We start from the raw sequence: 21,115 nt of genomic DNA, 5'->3' as shown, positions 1-21,115 counted from the left end.
TGCAAAAGAGGTAAAAGTGCTCATAGTGATCAGCAGTCAAAATATTTTTTGGAGACCTTAATCCACTAACGTGTCTTCTGTCTTCCCAAAGAGTGCCTTTTGCAGTTTTGCAACTAAACTTCAGATCATTCTCGGTCTGTGACCGTCATAGGTTGTTTGAACCTATTTTGTATGACAAAAGTGATCTCGTTATTTTCACAAGACGGTTGAAGTTCGAATGCAAAAAAAGTGATGAGTGGGCAAGGACTATATTAAAAAGAATAGGCAAGTAACATTTTGTAGCAGCATCCCAAAAATGTTTCCTTTTAATTGCAGATGGTTTGTTTAATCAGTACATTAGTCAACAAGAATACAAGCCCCGGTGGACACAGATCATCCCTCAAAGCAACAAAGGTATGGGACATGTGGAATGTGATAATGTTGATTTTATAGACTTTCTATTTTGTTAAGATTAATTGGGTTGGTTTGAAAGTGTCCCCCTCCCCAACCTCATCGTCCCCCCCTGTTGTATTTAATGAAGTTTGTGTCCAAACTTTTCTGAAAGATATTTATAGTCTGTTCATCAAGCAGCATGTAGGTGCGAAGAAGTTCAAGCATGTAAGGAAACATCAATTTACCTTGGGGACAGTAAGTCTTGTGCATGTCTAAGACTCCCATGTAGTGGAGCGCTTAATTTTGCCATTAACATTGCTGTACAAAGGTTCAATGTTCCAGGTGAAACGGAGGGAGATTGTTATTCTGTATGAATATTTGAGGAACATCTTATATTATTTATGGAATTATTCTAGAGACTAGGGTAAAGTGCTGATATGCACAAAATTGGAAGGATCCCTTAATGTATCTTATCCCTCATCCCATTTTGGTGAGGCTGCATGAAGTGATAGATGCAGTTGCTTTTGATGTAGGGAAACATGGCAGGTATTTTTCATAGTTCATATTCAGTAAAATAGCTTCTGTTTCAATTATATTAGCTGGATTTTAAAATCTCTATGTTCAGTTGCGCATATTGGAGGAACAGCACCTGATATTTCGCTGAGGCAGCTTACACCCCAGCGGATGAATATTGACCTCTAACTTCAAGTAACCCTTGCGTTCCCTCTCTCCATTCCTCCCCCTTCCGTGTGCTCCGACCATCCTGACTGTCTCCTTGATTATATTTTTATCTCTGTATGCTTCGTTATCACCTTCTCCTAGCTAAGAATGATCCATCCATTGTACATTTTCCTTGGCCCTCGTCTCCTTTGATGTCTTGCTTTCACACTTTGCCCTTCTTTATCTCAGTGCCCCCCTCTCCCCTAACTCTCAGTCTGAAGAAGGGTCTCGACCCGAAACGTCACCCATTCCTTCTATCCAGAGATACTACCAGTCCCGCTGAGTTACTCCAGCATTTTGTGTTTAGCCATGTTTGGTTAGATCTTGTCTTAAAACATCCATAGAAAGGACAAACAAGTTTTCTTGCATTTCACGAAAATATAATTTTGGAAACAATAATATAAGCTTCAGTAATTTTCAGTATTTTTACATTGCAATCAAGTAAGGCAGACAGCTTATTCACACTGTTCACTTTTTGTTTTGTACAAATTACTGACAAATGCATTGGCCAATGTTAAAATCTGTTGGAAGAGATGCCAAACATATAACCTGGTGTCTGTGGAAGGAGCTTCACCTCGTGATAAAAAATTACAACATTGAGTCTGCAGAGGTTGGGTCAAACTGTTTCTTTCTTGGTTGGAGTACATTTCCACAAAAGCCTACCTCCTGCATTTTTTCTTTGGAACGATCACACTTGAGTTCTGTTTTTAACTTTAAAATAGTTTTAAATAGTTTAAATAATTCACAGTGTTACCCATTATGTATTGCAGAATTGGAAAGCTCTGCTCTAAATTCACAATATTCACTTTTAAATTTGTTTTGAATTTACACATGACATGAGAACTGACAGTGCTCAAAGATTGAAGTGATTTATTAATGCATGTTCATGGTGTTACCTTAAAACAACGGAGCAGTGAACTTCTCTGCTTGATTATCTGTCTGCCTTACTTTGATTACAATGTAAAGATACTGAAAATTACTGAAGCAATTGAGTAGCGATCCATTCAAATTAACATACAAAGTGATTTCAGGTAAGTTTTTTTTAAAAAGGTCCAATAATACATGGAGGATCGCAATTTTGAAGAATAAATTTACTGCTTCTATTCCCTCGTAAATGTGATTTAAACACAATAAAGTGGGAAAGGAAAAGGATTTTTTTTTTGGGGAGGGGGGGTGGGTGATTTCCATTCAGTGGTATTGCTCACTTCACAAATGTTCAATTTTTGTTCCAATGGAGGCTGCTGCAGCTTGCTTGGTTTCTAATCCAGAATAAAAAGAATTCTGAGTCGAGGAGTTGGCGTGCCACTTCAAAGCAAGAGTGATGTCACTTGATTCATTCATGCTTGTCTTTGAAAAAGCCTTTAGTTACATATACAATCCTATGTTGTCTGTATTCTCCGCATCTTTCAAAAGTGACACAGCAGTTCCATTGGCCGGCAGTCAAGCTAAAGGAATTCTGTTTATTTTTAATGTTAGGTGATGGTGAAGACAATCGACCTGGAATGCGGGGAGGCCATCAGATGGTAATCGATGTACAAACAGGTAAGATAACTACACTGAACCCGAGTGTTAAAATGACGCAATCTTAGTTTTAATCCATGAAATAAAAACAAGTGCAAATAAAAAATATCTTAATTCGAGGGACTTGGCTAGAGAAGTTCCTTGGGGGAGTGTTCTGTGTCCAACTCCCTGTGATTGAACTTCCCTCCATCATAAAATCAGAAGAGAGGATGTTCAATGGTTATTTACTTTCATTCGCCACTCAATGTAGCAGCCTGTGCCTTCTGGTAGCAATGCTTGAAGGTGACGAGTAACACATGTGCCAGGTGATGATCATTTCTAGCAAGAGAGAACCGAACCACGTCACATTGATATTCAACTTCATTACCATTATTATGGTTCTCACCACCAATGTTCCAGGGTTCAGCGCCTGCAACCAGTCTGAAGAATGATCACAACCCAAAACGTCATCCGTCCTTTTTCTCAGGAGATGCTGCCTGACCCGCTGAGTTACTCCAGAACTATGTCTATCCTTGGGCTTACAGTTATCTAGAGATTTAACCAAATAAGCCATATAAATATTACGCCATATAAATACGTCTGAAGAAGGGTCTTGACCCGAAAACGTCGCCTGATTCCTTCGCTCCATAGATGCTGCCTCACCCGCTGAGTTTCTCCAGCATTTTTGTCTACCATATAAATATTACGTGTTGGTTAAAGGTAAGGCATCTTCAAGTAAGCCATTTACCTATTGACCACTTGGGTCTTTACACTGTCAACATGGCGCAGTACAGAACTATTAGGGAGAAATGGGAAGGGGACAAAGTGCTGGTGTAATTCTCTGGAGAACATGGATAGGTGACGTTTCAGGTCAGGATCCTTCTTTAGACTGTAGATTTTATATTGCAGATACTTGTTTAATGTGGATAAATGTGAGGTTATCCACTTTGGTGGCAAAAACAGGAAGGCAGATTATTATCTGAATGGTGTCAAGTTGGGAAAAGGGGAAGTACAATGAGATCTGGGGGTCCTTGTCCATCAGTCACTGAAAGTAAGCATGCAGGTACAGCAGGCAGTGAAGAAAGCAAAGGGCATGTTGGCCATTCATAACGAGAGGAGTTAAGTACAGGAGCAAAGAAGTCCTTCTGCAGTTGTACAGGGCCCTAGTGAGACCACACCTGGAGTATTGTGTGCAGTTTGGTCTCCAGATTTGAGGAAGGACATTCTTGCTATTGAGGGAGTGCAGTGTAGGTTCACAAGGTTAATTCCCAGGATGGCGTGACTGTCATTTGTTGACAGAATGGAGCGGCTGGGCTTGTACACTCTGGAATTTAGAAGGATGAGAGGGTATCTTACTGAAACATATAAGATTATTGAGGATTTGGACATGCTAGAGGCAGGAAACATGTTCCCGATGTTGGGGGAGTCCAGAACCAGGGGCTACAGTTTAAGAATAAGGGGTAAGCCATTTAGAACAGAGATGAGGAAAAACATTTTCACACAACTGTAGCTCTAAACTAAAAAAAAAAACTAAAAAAACAGAAGGTTGTGAATCTGTGGAATTCTCTGCCTCAGAAGGCAGTGGAGGCCAATTGTCTGGATGCTTTCAAGAGAGAGTTAGATAGAGCTCTGAAAGATATGGGGAGAAGGCAGGAACTGGGTACTGATTGTGAAAAACCAGCCATGATCACAGTGAATGGTGGTGCTGGTTCGAAGGGCAGAATGGCCTACTCCTGCACCTATTGTCTGTTGTCAATTTTCGAGAGAGAATGCTTCCATTTTGCTGCATGAATGTAGCTTCAATAACGCCAGGTTTCTTGATCGTCATCTTAAACAAAGCTTTCCTCCCAACCTTCCACCCCAAATGATTCACTCTTAGCTCTAGTATAACGTCACTGCAGCGTGTGGCATCTACAAAATGCAATGGTGCATAACAACTCGCAAACTGTTACGATCTTTTACAGCATCTATCAAACATAAGAAGATAGTTACGGCAAACATACGGAATGCTACCACTTGCTGGTTGTCCTTCAAATTATATGTCAGACTGACCTACAAAATAAATTGCCATCCCTTCATGGTCACTGTCAAAATATGTGGATTTGCCACCAAATTCCTTTATCACACATGATTTTATCGCAATGTGCAGCAGTTCAAGACAACAGCTTATATCACCTTCACAAGGGCATTAACAGTGGGCATTAAATAATGGCCTTCACATTGATGCCCTCTTGTCATAAAGTGATATTTTACACATTTCTACTGGTACAATCTGTCCTTTTTATTTAGCACTCAGAGTGTAGATATTGTAGTCATTAAACTCTACTGCACTGGTTCCAAAGTTTGTATTTTATCCCCAAGATTTCTCCAGAACTGCTTAAAGTGTTTGTGTTGTTGTGGATTAAATTCAGCAACCTCCCATTAGTCTTCCACGGTTCAGATTCCAGTTCCTTGGCCTTATTGATAGTTTTCTACACTCAATGGTTTGTGTATATGGACCCACTCCCTGCGTCTTTGGACTGTCCACCACTGCTTTGAACTACTCTTAGTTTAGGAGTAAGCTACTTTATCCTTTTTGGATGTGTGTGTGTCCGTACATTGCCTGCGGCAATATCTATTTGCCGCCCCAGTTTTGCTCTTTGTTTTTTATATTTAATGTTATATCTCCATCAGTTCTCTATCATCAAACCTAGATCCGCGACTGTCTTTCCTATTGTCAAGTGTTTTATAAATATGATGAACAATAGAAACTTCATCCAGATTTTTGGAAATGATGCTGTTTGTATCCTTGCCGATTTGAGTGCCTAATTGTTTCTATACATTCTTGCTCCTTCCCTCACAGCCAAAGATATTGTTAAATTGCTGTTAATTCTGAAAAGTTCAACAAGCAGCTGCTTTTCAATTGTAACACATTTCAAGCGGGAAATCTTCTGCTTTATATAATATTTTGAAATATTGGGCAGATTAGTGTGCTCACGTTGTTCTGCCTTGAAGGCTTTTTAAAATTCCTTGTTTTAACTCATTTGTGCGCTTGTTAGACCATTTATTATTCATGTCTTGAGTTGCAGGACTTGTTAGATAATTTGAGATGTCAACTATTTTGGGAAATTTGAGTTACAACTGGGTCAGATTGATGAGGAAAGCAGATTTCCTACACTGAAAGCCACAGAACGCGATATAATTACCTGACAATCTGGCAGTTTCAAGATCACCATTACAAATATTAGCTGCCTTTCAAATTCTATGTTTAATTATTTTGAAAGTACATTTCTAAGTTGCTAGTTAACTCTCGCATGCATTGTCACCTTGGTTTTAATGTCACTCCCAGCTCAATTCTTTGCACTTTTGCCTGCTATTTCTTTCATTTTTAAGCTATCCTATTGCTCCAGTCATTTTTGGATTATTGGGCATGTAAAAAGCTTTAGGACATAAACGAATGTGACCAGAATTAGTTCATTTTTAAACTCCTGCTAATCTTTCATTGTTTTAACCACTGCCTCATTGCCTTGTCCAAAATGGCCTTCATAGAGTCGTTCAGCATGGAAACAGGCCCCTCAGCCCAACTTGCCCATACCGGCCAACATGTCCCAGCTGCACTAGTTCCACCTGCCTGTGTTTGGCCCATATCTCTCCAAATCTGTCCTATCCGTGTACCTGTCTAGCTGTTTCTTAAACCTTGCGATAGTCCCTGCCTCGACTACCTCATCTGGCAGCTCATTCCACACACCCACCACCCTATATGTGAAAAACCTGTCCCTCAGATTCCTATTCAATCTTTTCCCCTTCACCTTAAACCTCGATTCCCTTACTCTGGGCAAGCGACTGTGTGCATCTACCCAATCTCTTCCTCTCATGATTTTATACACCTTTCCTGGTGTTTCTTCTGGTCTCTTTCTTTGACTAGAAAAATGAGAATACAAGTGAGTTTTAAGTTCTAGAAAGATGGAGGGTTGGAAAGAGGAGAACATTTTGGGAGGTTGTAGACCACATTTTGAGTTACCAGCTTTTCTCATGTTCACATTGGGTATGGTTGGAACACAATACGAGTCCCAAGACACAGCTCCATGTGGGACTGGGGTAGGGATTAAAATGTCAGCTGACTGGATGCACAGGCTGCTGTGGTGACCTTGAGATTCTAGTTGCCTTTCATCTTAATTCTCTGTCCTGCTCCCTCCTATTTTCAACCTTCTCTGCTGTTCCAGTGATGCATGACATCTGCTTGAGGAACAGCATAGATTAGTGTAACTGGCCTTGTTTTATTTTATATATATATATATATCTCGCTCTCGCTTTCTCTCTCCCCATTTCTCTTTCCCCATTTCCCTTTCTTTCTTTCTTTCTCTCTTTCTTTAAATTGGGGCGTCCAAATGCGGAAACTTCATATTAACTTTTATTTTTGAGTTTCATGATAATTGCTATATATTGCATTTTTCTGTACAACACAAGATTAGATACGACTGGCGCCTTGTTGATTCCAGGGTAAACTGTGCAAATAAATAATGATCTTGCTCAAAGTAACTTGCTGTCCTTTTTGACAAGTAACATCAGTCTAATCTCTGTATTCATGATCTTTCACAGTTCATGTACATCAGAAAATTGTTTCATATATGTAAAATCATTTTGTATGCATCTATCCACAATTTTAGTTTGAGGATTATTTGCTGGATGTGTGGTTAGTCAGGGCTGCAAGTTTCGTTGTGAAGGTGGCGTGGAATAGATGAACTGTGTAAATTGGACTAGTTCACTTCACTGCATTTAGGCTCAATTGACAGTTTAGTCGTTGCCACACCAATCAATACTCCAGAAGATGGAATAAGGTAAATGGCTGGCGATTGTAAAAAGTTCACAATACAAAGGAGAGTTCTGACTTATTCAGAGGTTTTTATTCCATCTCCCTCTGAATTTCCTGAATTGAAGCCATAATCTTAAAAGCTGAAAGGAGTTTTTTAACCAGGTACTATGTTGAATTGATTTTCTGATATTTTTTTGTTCCTCTCGTGTGGAATTCAAAGGCTTTTGCCACAGAAATAAGTTTGATATGAGGTTTTATTCTTGTATTCTTGTATTCTTGTATTCAAATTTTATTGTTGTTGCCTCACTTTGAGACAACGAAATGAATTTCCCGTACAGCAGTATCGTTAAAAAAAAATCACAAGAAAAATAATAATACATTTATTTGGATGTATCCATTTGTTTTGATTCAAAACCTTTTTGTCTTTCTGCTGGATATTTTGAGTATTAAGATCTCTGGAATCACTTCAAACAAGCTAGACTGCTGCCAATAGCAACGATAGCAATAGTTACTGACGTCACACAGCGCACTGGGGAGCGAATACTCAGTCAGTAGCTATATATTATAATGGCAGGCACCAGTATGGATGATTTTTAGGTCACAAACTATGCAAAGCAAAAAGCGCCCACGAATGTGCTTTCTTAGAATTTGTACAGGAATGCTGGTTAGAATTGGATTATGTACCAAGTTAACCACCTGTGCCTGGACAAGGGGATAAGGCAAAATATCTAGTTTAATAGGGAAAGCTCTTAGAATATAAACGTTCAACAAACATGTTTGTGATGATTGCAATTCACCATCATCTTCACCTATTGATTCTGCGTATCTATAATGAAATGTCTTTATCTGGCTTGCGTTTTATTGCTGTCATTTCTCGACAGATCTATAACATTATTAATGCGGTTACTGAAACACAATGGTCTGGGTGATCTGAATTTAATATGTTTTAAATGAGAACTGGGAATTATCTAGTAAAGTTTAAGACATTGGTAAAGTAAGGATTGAATATTTGCCTTAATTACAAGGGAATGGATTGCAATCGTATGGAATTCTTGATGTAACCAGCACAGAGCTTTACAACTATATCAGGATTACTGAATGCAGTTTTGATCATGGAGGATAGATTTGTTATTTTCGTGATGCAGCTAACTTGAATCACCTGATTTCTGGGATTGGGTGGTGATTTCTTCTGACAAAGGTTTGAACCAAATGTCTTCATTCACAACCCCAGAAGAATGAAGTGTGATATTACTAAAACTCCAGTTTTTGAGGGGATTTAATCAGGCAGATGCAATGGGATTGTTTCCTTTATGGGGTCGTTTGAGATCGGAGGGAGAGCCTCAGAGAAAGACAGATGTGTTTATTCTTGAGGGTTGTGGCTCTGGAATTCTACATCCCACAGAACTGTATACAACTAGACACTATGTTCAAACTAAACAGATTTTTGAGCCTCCAGGATGGATGGCCAGTCAATTCCTGGAGCAGGTTCATGTTCATTTTTTTTTGGTATGGTGGTTGGTAAGCTTGCAAGGAGGATGTGGAAGAATAAAGAATGGATTACTACTGAGTCTATTCAATGCCAGAGAGCCCCCGCATCTTCGCATGAACTGAAAATGGACAGCTGGAAGAAGAGTGTTGTACTGGAGTTGCAAGGTCCAAGAGATTTTGCCACTGGTAAACCCAGTGGAGGAAGCATCCCGAATAGTGCGTTTCCACAAAGAATTGCAGTTGATTCCAAATTGAAAAGACACACAGCCTGAGTAGAGGTGGTTGGGGTGGGGGGGGGTTGTTGTCTGCTGGCTTTTCAGAATTTGCCGCAGTCCTGCATAAGGAAGTGGAAAATTATGCCAGATTTGTGTTCAATAAGGCTGTTGTGATGTTACTGCAAATGTATTAACATTGAAGGCCTTTTCTCAATTGAAACACTCAGCGTGTTGTTGAAGGGCATAATTGTAGTTAATGAACTATTGTAACTTGCTTTAAAAACACAATGATAGCTGACTGTTTCTTTTTCCTTATTCTTTTCCCCTCCCCCTGCCCTCTTCTGAGTTGCTTAGTGAGGAAATGGAAAACATGTGAAAGCGAAAATATAAATTGGCCGTAGCCTTTAATTACAAATCTTGTTGGCACATACTATGTGATTCCCTCCTCCCTCTTCTGAAATAACCTGCAGTCATGTTGCTCTGAATTTGAGAACTGGGAGGGGGGGTGGTATCTATTTATAGTGGTCTCCATACTGCATGCACTGTGTTACATTTATTTCTGGAAGCATTGAACGCATGGTTATATGCAGTTAGTTGCCTTCTCTTCATTCAGTTAATCTTGTTTGAAAATGGTAGTTTGTGTCAAAGGAGAATAAGGCTCCGTTTTGCAATAATTTAGCAGTTTTCTCTTTTTTAAGTGTTTCGGTACTTTCCTTGATCTTCGTGAAATATCAACCATTCAGTGCTTTTTGAGTTGCAATTTTATCTCCTATTTTAGACAGTTGTATTCACTCCCTCTTCCCCTGATTCTAGAGATGAAATTAAGTAAAACAAATATATTTCAGTTTGACCGTGACCTACTCTATTCTTGAAAATGAACCAGGTTTGGTGATTTAAAGCATTTCCCGATGCCAACTGTGACAAAGCGTTTTTGAATATGTGACGTGAGGCATGCCACATTAGTGCTGTGACCTTTAAACATGCGTGACTTTGTGTAACTTTGTTTTCAACCACTTTTTCTTTGCAGAAACAGTCTATTTATTTGGTGGTTGGGATGGAACGCAGGATTTGGCAGATTTCTGGGCCTACAGTGTTAAAGAAAACCAGTGGACTTTTATATCTAGAGATACTGAGAAAGAGGTAAGTGTTTTGCATTAAAAAATACTACCAGATAGGAATATAAGTAGAATAAGGTTTATCTGTCATTGAGCACTTATGACGGTAGTTAGATACCTCCGAGCTGCATATCAAGATTCATTGATGGAGTTGTGCTGTGTTTAAGAGGGTGTAATTGTAACTCAATTCATACTTGCAGGGCGACTTACTTTAGTGGTGAGATAATGCAGTTGTCCCATCAGCTCGGTCTGATTCTCAATATTTTCCACTGTATTCACACTTCCTTGCAAACTATGCTCCTGCACTCTTCTCTTTTCAAGACCCTCGAGTTTCAGTGCGTTTCAATAATCTGTTTTTTCTTTTTCTTACTTGATTTACCCTTTGATCTTCACCCCTGTGGAGAAAAATGTTAGTAAACAGTTCCAATAGAGTTGGCACGTACTATAATAACATTTATAATATATTTGGGCAGGTACATGGATAGGAAAGGTTTTGAGGGATATGGGCCAAACGTGGGCAGGTGGGGTAAGTGTAGATTGGGCATCCTTGTCAGCATGGACTAGTTGGTCCATAGGGTCTGTTACCCTGCTGTGTGACTATGATTCTCTGAGAAGTGGATCGATCATCCTTTGTTCAGAATTTTGTGCTCCACACAAACATTGTTGATCGAGTTCATGAGCCCTGTTGATCCTGATGCCGGCGAGAATACAACGATTGAACCTCTGCTTCAATAATTCAAGATTCCTGCCTTGAGTTCTGCAATATTCTGCGTTACTGCATTCAAATTCTTATTCAGCCCAAGATGTCTAGAAAGAGAGACTTCCCATTGAATCTTTTGTGTGCACCAGAAATTCTTTCTTGCCAAGAACACAATCAATCTGGAAAAATAAATTAATCTGTTTTGCATTTGTGCTGCCTGCTTTGTATCTTCATAATGGAAGCAAAATTAAACATGAATCGGTTCTTGCACAAAAAAATGAAATGTGTACTTAACCACCTGCTGAGTTCAGAATAACATGCACTTCCTGTTACTCAATTAAACTTGTTTTCACAGAACCATTCTAGTTCCATAAGGTCATAACTGATAGGAGCAGAATTAGACCATTTGGCTCATCAAGTCCACTCCAACATTCAATCATGGCTGATCTATCCCACCCCCTATCCCCATTCTCCTGCCTTCTCCCCATAACCCTTGACACCCAAATTTATCTACCTCTGCCTTAAAAATATCCATTGACTTGGCCTCCACAGCCTTCTGTGGCAAAGAATTCCACAGATTCACCTCCCTCTGAAGAAATCCCACCTGAAAGGTGCATCCTTTAATTCTGGTCCCACTAGTGGAAACATCCTCTCCACATCCACTCTATCCAAGCCTTTCACTATTCGATATGTTTCAATGAGGTCCCCCCCTCGTTCTTCTAAACTCCAGCGAGTACGGGCTCAGTGCTGTCAAATGTTCATCATATGTTAACCCACTCATTCCTGGGATCATTCTCATAAACATCCTCTGGATCCTCTCCGCAGCCAGCACATCCGTCCTCAGATATGGTGCCCAAAATTGCACACAATACCCCAAATGCAGCCCGGCCAGCGCCTTGTAGAGCCTCAGCATTACATCCCTGTTTTTGTATTTTAGCCCACTTGAAATAAGTGCTCGCATTCCATCTGCAGAAGATTGTTCATGCTGCAATCGGCTCACTACCCCACCTACAGATTGGACAGACCTGTTTTATTTTCATCTGAGTTGCTTATTTTTGCCATAGGTGCTATAGAAATATTTCATATTTGCTCCTGCTGCACTGACGGTACTTGGAGATAAGTTTAGTTCAAACTAGTTTACTTGCACTTCTCCTGTACTTCCAGCAAGGAAAGAAAGAAGGTCATGGGTATCTTTTATCAAGTGAGTTTTAATAATTAGTGTTCAACTTTAAACCTCAAAATAAGTGATGCAAATGAAGTGACAAAACGGCTGAAGTGTTTTGGGTTAATACCAGATTAAATATGCAAGTAATTTTTAAATTAAAAATAAGTGGTTTGCATGGGATGAGAGATGAGAAAAAAAATAGTTTCTATTTTTCTATGAGTATAGAAGCTGGGATGTAATGTTAAAATTGTACAAGGCATTGGTGAGACCAAATCTGGAATTCAAACAAGAGGACATGACTTCAAAATTAAGGGACAGAAGTTTAGGGGTAATATGAGGGGGGAACTTCTTTACTCAGAGAGTGGTAGCGGTGTGAAATGAGCTTCCAGTGGAAGTGGTGGAGGCAGGTTCATTGGTATCATTTAAAAATAAATTGGATAGGCATATGGATGAGAAGGGAATGGAGGGTTATGGTATGAGTGCAGGCAGGTGGGACTAAGGGGGAAAAAAGTTGTTCGGCACGGACTTGTAGGGCCGAGATGGCCTGTTTCCGTGCTGTAATTGTTATATGGTTATATGGTTATTGCTGGGGTTATCAAATCGAAGGTTCACATATAATTTCTATCAAATGTATGTAAAGTTACGTTTTAGCTATTTCTATGAAACCCCCAAACCTAGTGATTAGATTCCAAACTAGTTGATTTATATATTTCTGGGATTTTTGTTTGTATTTACAGTAATACATCATATTATGAAGCTCCACATAGACAAAAGATCCTTCCTGGAACAGTCTTTCCCTTTTATATCTTCTACATTTTTTTTTTGCTTTGTTAATTGATATTGTTTGTATTTATATATACATTTAATTCTTTTGACAAACATCTCTGTGATAAATTGGTTTTCAGTAAAAGCAATGAGATATTCCCATACTCGACTAGCACACTTTTGTTTTATGTTTCAACAATTCAGTGGTCCATGGACTGATGTATAAAAGATTTTTCTCACTGGTAAATGATGATGATTTAACAAAGGAACTTTTAAAATTATTGCTCTTTTTATGTTACTACTGAGACCAGTGAGCATCCGCAAGTTCGTAGGACTCATGGAAACATTTATTTAGACAATATTGTACATGATAGTAATGTGTTAAAGGGTTGAGAAAAATTGTGCACTGAGATGAGGAAGCTTGAGGATGTTGGAGATGGAGTACAGACAGATCTTCAATGTTAAATTGGTATTTGAAAGATCTCTTACTGTGAGGAAAATTATTGGTGGCTTCTGTGATCAAATTAGTCGCCCATATGGTCTCCACCTACATTCTATCTTTGTCCCTGACATCAGTCTGAAGAAGGGTCTTGACCCAAAACGTCACCCATTCCTTCTCCCCTGAGATGCTGCCTCATCCCGCTGAGTTACTCCAGCATTTTGTGTCTGCCTTCGATTTAAACCAGCATCTGCAGTTCTTTTTTATACACTAAATTTATTTCACTCCACTTCAGACAGGCTGTCGGTTCCAATAATGGGTTGTGGGCGTGAAATATGTAGCTCCAAATTAGTAAACAATTAAATGTAAATGATGTGTGTATATTGTTATCTTTTTGAATGTTGAAGGTGAATTTGACCCAATCATTCTATCAGTAATGGGTCTGTCAGTCAGAAATTGATTCGGTGTCTTTGAATATCATGAGAAAATTTCCCCCCATTGTTTCATCTGTTCATTTTTTTATACGTTATAAAGGTGTATGTTGCATGTTGTGCAGACTCAACCATACCTCCCAAGTTATCACATTAAATGTCGGCATTTTTTGACCTGCCCAAAAAGATTCTCGAAGTAAATTCTTGAATTGTTGCAAAAGAACTGTAGTGAAGATGGTCCCACAATACTTGGTACTTTTGATCCAGCCATCAGGCACATTGAGGACATTTGATCACAAATGCTGTTACCATGAGTCTGAAACTGCATATATATTATATATATATATGGCTTTGAATGATAGATTTGGTAGATAGATACAAAATCCTGGAGTAATTCAGGGGTCAGGCAACTTCTCTGGAGAAAAGGAATAGGTAACGTTTCGGATTGGGATACTTTTTCCATTCTGAGATTTTCCTGAAAGATAGGATTCTGGTTGGTGAAATGAAGGTTCAACCATGGCTGGTCTGGTAGATTCAAGATGACATTTCACAAACCAGTATATTCATTTTCCTAGATACGAGAGTGGGATTTGAACTTCTTACTAGTTAATAAAATGATGTTGCAGGATTCTGTTTCAAATTCTCCAGCTCTAGGTAATTAGCACACTCTTTCTTAATATGAAAGAGAGGACAAACTTTTTGTCAACTGTTCCTTATTTCCTTTTGTTTTCCTTGTGGTCTGCTCAGCATAATATAACAACATGTTCCACAGATCACAAAGCTTAAGCTGATTTTAACTTTTGCTGAATTGCCGCATTATTTCACCCTGAATTTCCATTTGTTCTACTCATTCATTGCCCTACCCCACCTTTTTGAGACCAAGACTAACTTGCTTCGCTCTTTCTTAATTACAACAGGATTCTGGACCTTGTTTCTCTTTCCTTAAATGTTGCCTGGCTTGATTTTTCCCCCCAGTATTTTCTATTTTTATTTTGGAAAATATTGCAGCGCCCACTTAAGATTTCTGAATGATGTTTGAAATTCAGCCAGTGATCAAAAATTGTTCTTGGGCAATGAATTTCAAAGCCTTTACATTAGCCCTTGGCTCTTTCCTGCTTGTAAATATCTGGGGGGGGGGGGGGGGGGGGGGGGGGGAGAAAGCAACTGGTATTTATATCAGTGCCATATGTAGTGAAGAAACCCAAGTTTTAATAATAAATTGCCATTTGTAGGTGTTTTATAATGGATAGTGCATTATATGACATGGTCCTGGAAACAGTAATTAGTTTAATGACCAACTAGTTTGTGTTACTGGATTATTTTAAATTTCTCCTGGAATATCAAATGCCTTTATAAATGGACAATACTGAAAAAGAACACTTCTTGACTGGACAGTGTTTCTTCTGAAATGGCACACGAGTTTATCTGCAGCAGTATTGGCGCGGAACTTCAGAGTTAGGTGTGGTGTTAATAGAGAGACTCTGTGTTCTGGTCAGAGTAAAGGATCATTTCTGTGCCTGTTCACATAGACCATAGAACAATACAGCATAGCAAAAGGCCCTTTTGGCCATATAACCATATAACATATAACAATTACAGCACGGAATCAGGCCATCTCGGCCCTTCTAGTCCATGCCAAACATTTATTCTCCCCTAGTCCCATCTACCTGCACTCAGACCATAACCCTCTATTCCTTTCCCGTCCATATACGTATCCAATTTATTTTTAAATGATAAAATCGAACCTGCCTCCACCACTTCCACTGGAAGCTCATTCCACACAGTTACCACTCTCTGAGTAAAGAAGTTTCCCCTCATGTTACCCCTAAACTTCTGTCCCTTAATTCTCAAATCAAATGTCCATAATGTCCGAGCTGAAGCTATTCTCCTCTGCCTGCATGTGATCCATATTCCTTCATACCCTGCATATCCATGTGCCTATCCAAACGCGCTGCGCAGAAGGGAGCACCCGATGGATGCTGCACAGCCTTGCTGGACCAGGCCCAGTTGCCGGTGTGGAGCCGACCAGGCCTAGTCACCGGCAGAGCAGGGAGAGACACGCCGCATGCGCATCGGGAATATCGTGAGGAGCACCGTGGCGCATAGACTGAGGACCAGCTTGGAAGGTCGAGCTGGCCCGCCGGAGACCCGGGACTTGCCCGCCCAAACCGGCGGCCTACCCGTCACAGGCAGAGGACCCACACCACAGACCCGGAACACGCCCGGAAGGCCCGGCTCGCCCGCTGCAGATCGAGGACCCTGGGAATCCACCTGGGAAAGTAGGTTAGCAGACCGGCTGCGGGAGGGAGTGCACGGCCTACACGGGGGATTGGGCCGCTGGAGGCCCTTCAGCAGCCTGGAAGTCGCGGTGGAGCAGCGCCGGGGGACACCACGGCTACTCTTGGCCAGGCCGTGCCTGCAACGCCGCCAGGATAACAGACCTTCATGTTCGGATCAAGATCCCTGCACTTCTTACAACTAAGACTTGAAAATGCTGACAAACTGGCAACTTTGTAAACTGTCTCAGTGTATTGCTGCTATCGACTTGAACAGTATCTGAGATGCTTATCTTAATATGTATCTAATTTCTTATATAGAGTGATACTTTTACTGAACAGTATACAAAAAGGAATTTCATTGTACCTCCGTACATGTGACAAAGAAAGTACCAGATCATACCAAATGTCCCTATCATATCTGCTTCCACCATCTCTGGAAGCGCGTTCCATGTACCCATGACATGCTGTAAAAATAAAACATGTTTCCTTGAAGCTGCTTCTCTCACCTTGAAGCTATGCCCCAAGTCTTTGACATTTACACACAGGAAAATAGGTTCAGACTCATAATTTTATATACTTCTATTGGGTCTCGCCTCAGGCTCCGATGCTCCAGAGAAAACCATCTAAGTTTGTTCATTTAAAACAAAAAATGTATGCTGTAAATTAAGATGTCCAGCAGGGTCAGATTCTTGGACAGAACTGGTAACATAGTGCAAATCTTTAATGGAGCTCAATACGCCAGCCTCGTTGACAGGATGGGGCTGTGAACCTAAGTGTAGGTTTTTTCTTTTTGTCACTTGGACCATGGAAAAAGTAATAACTTTTCTGGGAGATGAGCAGTGGACACAAATCCAGCAAAATAATGTGGGTGTTGTTCAAAACCAGTGAATCATCCAAAGGAAGAAAATATCATGAATCTATTTAAAATGGATGCCAACAAAGATGAAAACAAGATTACACATGTATTGAAAATTAAAGAGTTCCAACACTTCAAGAGCGATCCTTTGGTGGCGAGCTATTTGCCAAACTCCCTGGTCAATTTGTCCCTTCCTTTCCGAACCACCCCCTCTCCGGGCACTTTACCTTGCAACCGCAAGAAATGCTACACTTGTCGATTTATCTCCCTCCTTGACTCCATTCAAGGACCCAAGTAGTCTTTCCAGGTGCGGCATAGGTTCACCTGCACCTGCTCCAACCTCATCTATTGCATCCGCTACTCTAGATGTCAGCTGCTCTACATCGGTGAGACCAAGCATAAGCTTGGCGACCGCTTCGCCGAACACCTCTGCTCGGTTCGCAATAACCAACCTGATCTCCCGGTGGCTCAGCACTTCAACTCCCCCTCCCATTCCGAATCCGACCTTTCTGTCCTGGGCCTCCTCCATGGCCAGAGTGAGGACCACCGTAAATTGGAGGAGCAGCACCTCATATTTCGCTTGGGCAGTCTGCACCTCAGCGGTATGAACATTGACTTCTCTAAGTTCGGATAACCCCTACTTTCTCCTCCCCATCTCAGCTCTCCCTCAACCCACTAGCTCCTCCTCTTCCTTTCTTCTTCCCGACCCCCCACCCCACCCTCACATCAGTCTGAAGGAGGGTTTCGACCCGAAACGTTGCCTATTTCCTTCGCTCCATAGATGCTGCCTCACCCGCTGAGTTTCTCCAGCATTTTTGTCTACCCTGGTAATATATGGCTATCGGTTCTTGACAACATTTTAGAGAGAGTGACGTTTGTCGCTATGTTCTGGCCAATATTTAACCATTAACAAACATAGGTAAATGTGTTTGTGGTCATAATCACATTTGTAGCATCTTGTGAGCAAGTTATTATTGACTTACCCACATTGTGAAACCAGCTTGTATTGGCTTGCTATTGGGAGAAGTGCTAATTTAGTTTTGTTTTGTCTTTGCACATCACCTGGACACGCCAAATTTTCCTTGAAGTTAAGTCATTGCGTTGGGAGGGAGGGAGAGAGAAGAAATGAATACATAATTGATCAATATAATAGCCTTCCTACCACTATGTTGGGTTTATCCTATGCTGGTTTTTGTGAATTTGGAATAAAAATGTGTTAATGTTCAAGCAAGAATTTACCTGGTTTGGCAGCAATTATGTGTGAATGTAAACATTTTGCCCAGACCGGTGTGAATCTTTGTAGAATTGCATAACCCTATGCAGCGTTATTTTTTTTGTGGAAGTCCAGCCAGTGAATAGAATGCTTGCTGTGCAACATCAGCGATGATTATAATTTTTAACAACCATGTTCACTCACCACGAGTTGGTAATTAGTATCTGTGGCAGGATTACTGGTTAGTCCTTTTCCTCCCAATTCCTATCACTTGCCAAACTGGAAACCGGGCAATGTCATTACTAGTTAATATATCAGAGATTAAATTGGATTTTGTTTTAGTATAAAAACGAAAGACACAAAGTGCTTCAGTATGAAGAAGGGTCCTGACCCAAAACTAAGGGGATCAGGGGGGGTATGGAGAGAAGGCAGGTACGGGATACTGAGTTGGATGATCAGCCATGATCATATTGAATGGCGGTGCAGGCTCGAAGGGCCGAATGGCCTACTCCTGCACCTAATTTCTATGTTCCTATGTTTCTAAAACAGCACCTCTCCTTGTTCTCCAGAGATGCCTGACCCGCTGACTGACTATAATTTTTTTTTAATTTGTAGACCAGCATCTGCAGTTCCTTGTTTCTACTTCCCTCTGTTTTGTATTTTCTCACTGCATACTTGCATGAAAAAGTTAATGAAATAGTTCCCTGTTAACAATAAAATAGGCGCAAAGAACTTTGCCTTTGAATTTGGGTGACTTTTTGAGGGAATATCTGTTTCAGCCTTATCTTGTTTTCGAAAAGAAATCCATTTTAATAAAAGGCAGCATTCACACTCCTACATACCTCAAACAATCTGACATTTTCCAATATTTTCAAAAGAAGGCTCTGAAAGATTGAGTAGCTCCTTATGTTTATACAGTGACCTCAATAACATTTGAGACAAAGACCCATCATCTATTTATTTGCCTCTGTACTCCACAATTTGAGATTTGTAATAGAAATAAATCACATGTGGTTAAAGTGCACATTCTCAGATTTTATGAAAGGGTATTTTTTTATACATTTTGGTTTCACCATGTAGAAATTACAGCTGTGTTTATACATGGTCCCTCCCCCACCCCCCAACCATTGTGTTTGGGACACATGGTTCAAAGGTGTTTGGAATTGCTCAGGTGTGTTTAATTGCAGGTATAAGATAGCTCTCAGTACCTAGTCTTTCCTCCAGTCTTTCCATCACCTGTGGAAACTTTTATTGATGTTTATCAACATGAGGACCAAAGTTGTGCCAATGAAAGTCAACAAAGCCATTATGGGACTGAGAAACAAGAATAAAACTGTTGGAGAGACATCGGCCAATCCTTACGCTTACCAAAATCAACTGTTTGGAACATCATTAAGAAGAAAGAGAGCACCGGTGAGCTTGCTAATCGCAAAGGGACTGGCAGGCCAAGGAACACCTCCACAGCTGATGACAGAAGAATTCTCTCTATAATAAAGGAAAAACCCCAAACACCTGGCCGACAGATCAGAAACACTCTCAGGAGTCAGGTGTGGATTTGTCAATGACCACTGTCTGCAGAAGACTTCATGAACAGAAATACAGAAGCTACACTGCAAGATGCAAACCACTGGTTAGCCGCAAAAATAGGATGGGCTGGTTACAGTAAAAGAGCAACCACAGTTCTCGAAAAATGTCTTGTGGACAGCTGAGACGAATATTAACTTATATCAGAGTGATGGCAAGAGCAAAGTATGGAGGAGAGAAGGAACTTCCCAAGATCCAAAGCATACCACCTCATCTGTGAAACACTGTGGTGGGGGTGTTATGGCCTGGGCATGTATGGCTGCTGAAGGTACTGGCTCACTTATCTTCATTGATGATACAACTGCAAATAGCAGTGGCATAATGAATTCTGAAATGTATAGACACATCCTATCTGCTCAAGTTTAAACAAATGCCTCAAAACTCATTGGCCGGCGGTTCATTCTACAGCAAGCCAATGATCCTAAAAATACTGCTGAAGCAACAAAGGAGTTTTTCAAAGCTTAAAAAATGGTCAATTCTTGAGTGGCCAAGGTAATCACCTGATCTGAACCCAATTGAGCATGCCTTTTATATGCTGAAGAGAAATCTGAAGGGGATTACCCCCCAAAACAAGCATAAGCTAAAGATGGTTGTAATACTGGCCTGGCAGAGCATCATCAGAGAAGACACCCAGCAACAAGTCTCCATAAATCACAGACTTCAAGCAGTCAAAGGATATGCATCAAAAGACTAAACATGACACTGCTGTGTCCAAAACATTATGGTGCCCTGAAATGGGGGGACTATGTATAAACACAGCCGTAATCTCTACATGCTGAAACCAAAATGTATAAAAATGGCCTTTATTAAAATCTGACAATGTGCACTTTAACCACGTGATTTTTTTTCTATTACAAATCTCAAATTGTGGAGAACAGAGGCAAATAAATAAATGATGGGTCTTTGTCCCAAACGTTATGCAGGGCACTGTATAACCCCCAGGAAATTCTTTAGAACATATTCTATATATATATTTTGCCGTACCTTTGTAGGATAATTATGTGAAAACCTTGTACGCCTTGTTTCCCCATGGAGCTAGCTTTTGAGTAAAGGAGTTCTTAGTTTCCTTGCCTGAGAAAGTTAGAAAGGACAATTAGCACTTCCAGTGTCAAAGCCTGATCATATTTCGCCCCCTAGTGGCTAGAGGAATGCATTATTGCCAGTGTTTCTTCTTGGCAGCATTCATGAGCAGTTAAAATGTTCAAAGATAGTCAGCTGGTGTGGCCCGTGAAATGTTAAAGGGATTGTAAACATGGAAGTTCTTTCTCCCCCCCCCCCCCCCCCCCCCCCAACATCCGCTCTCATTTGATCATCCTTCTGTCTTGAGATTTTTGACCGGCAACTTGTATAAGTACTATATATATATATAGTACTATATATATAGATTTCTTGCCTGGCTTCCCCATTCAATCAGTCATATTATGTTTCGGGGCCCGTTACACTGCAGTGACTTTCACTGGTGGCTGCGGAGGTTGTGAAAC

The 21,115-nt window shown here is 40.4% G+C and overlaps 1 protein-coding gene across 1 annotated transcript in view; it reads left to right on the top strand.

The window, feature by feature from the left end:
• The window catches only part of mkln1 (muskelin 1, intracellular mediator containing kelch motifs), an 89,245-nt gene that overhangs the window by 32,287 nt on the left and 35,843 nt on the right, over positions 1-21,115 (top strand). The window contains 3 exon segments of the mRNA XM_055653393.1: positions 316-393; positions 2,569-2,634; positions 10,115-10,227. Of these exon segments, the coding sequence (XP_055509368.1) occupies positions 316-393; positions 2,569-2,634; positions 10,115-10,227 (257 nt within the window).

Source organism: Leucoraja erinacea, chromosome 22, assembly GCF_028641065.1.
Source record: "Leucoraja erinacea ecotype New England chromosome 22, Leri_hhj_1, whole genome shotgun sequence".
Lineage (NCBI taxonomy): Eukaryota > Metazoa > Chordata > Chondrichthyes > Rajiformes > Rajidae > Leucoraja > Leucoraja erinaceus.
Note: the sequence above shows the minus strand (reverse complement) of the source record. Positions and strands in the feature narration are given on the sequence as shown.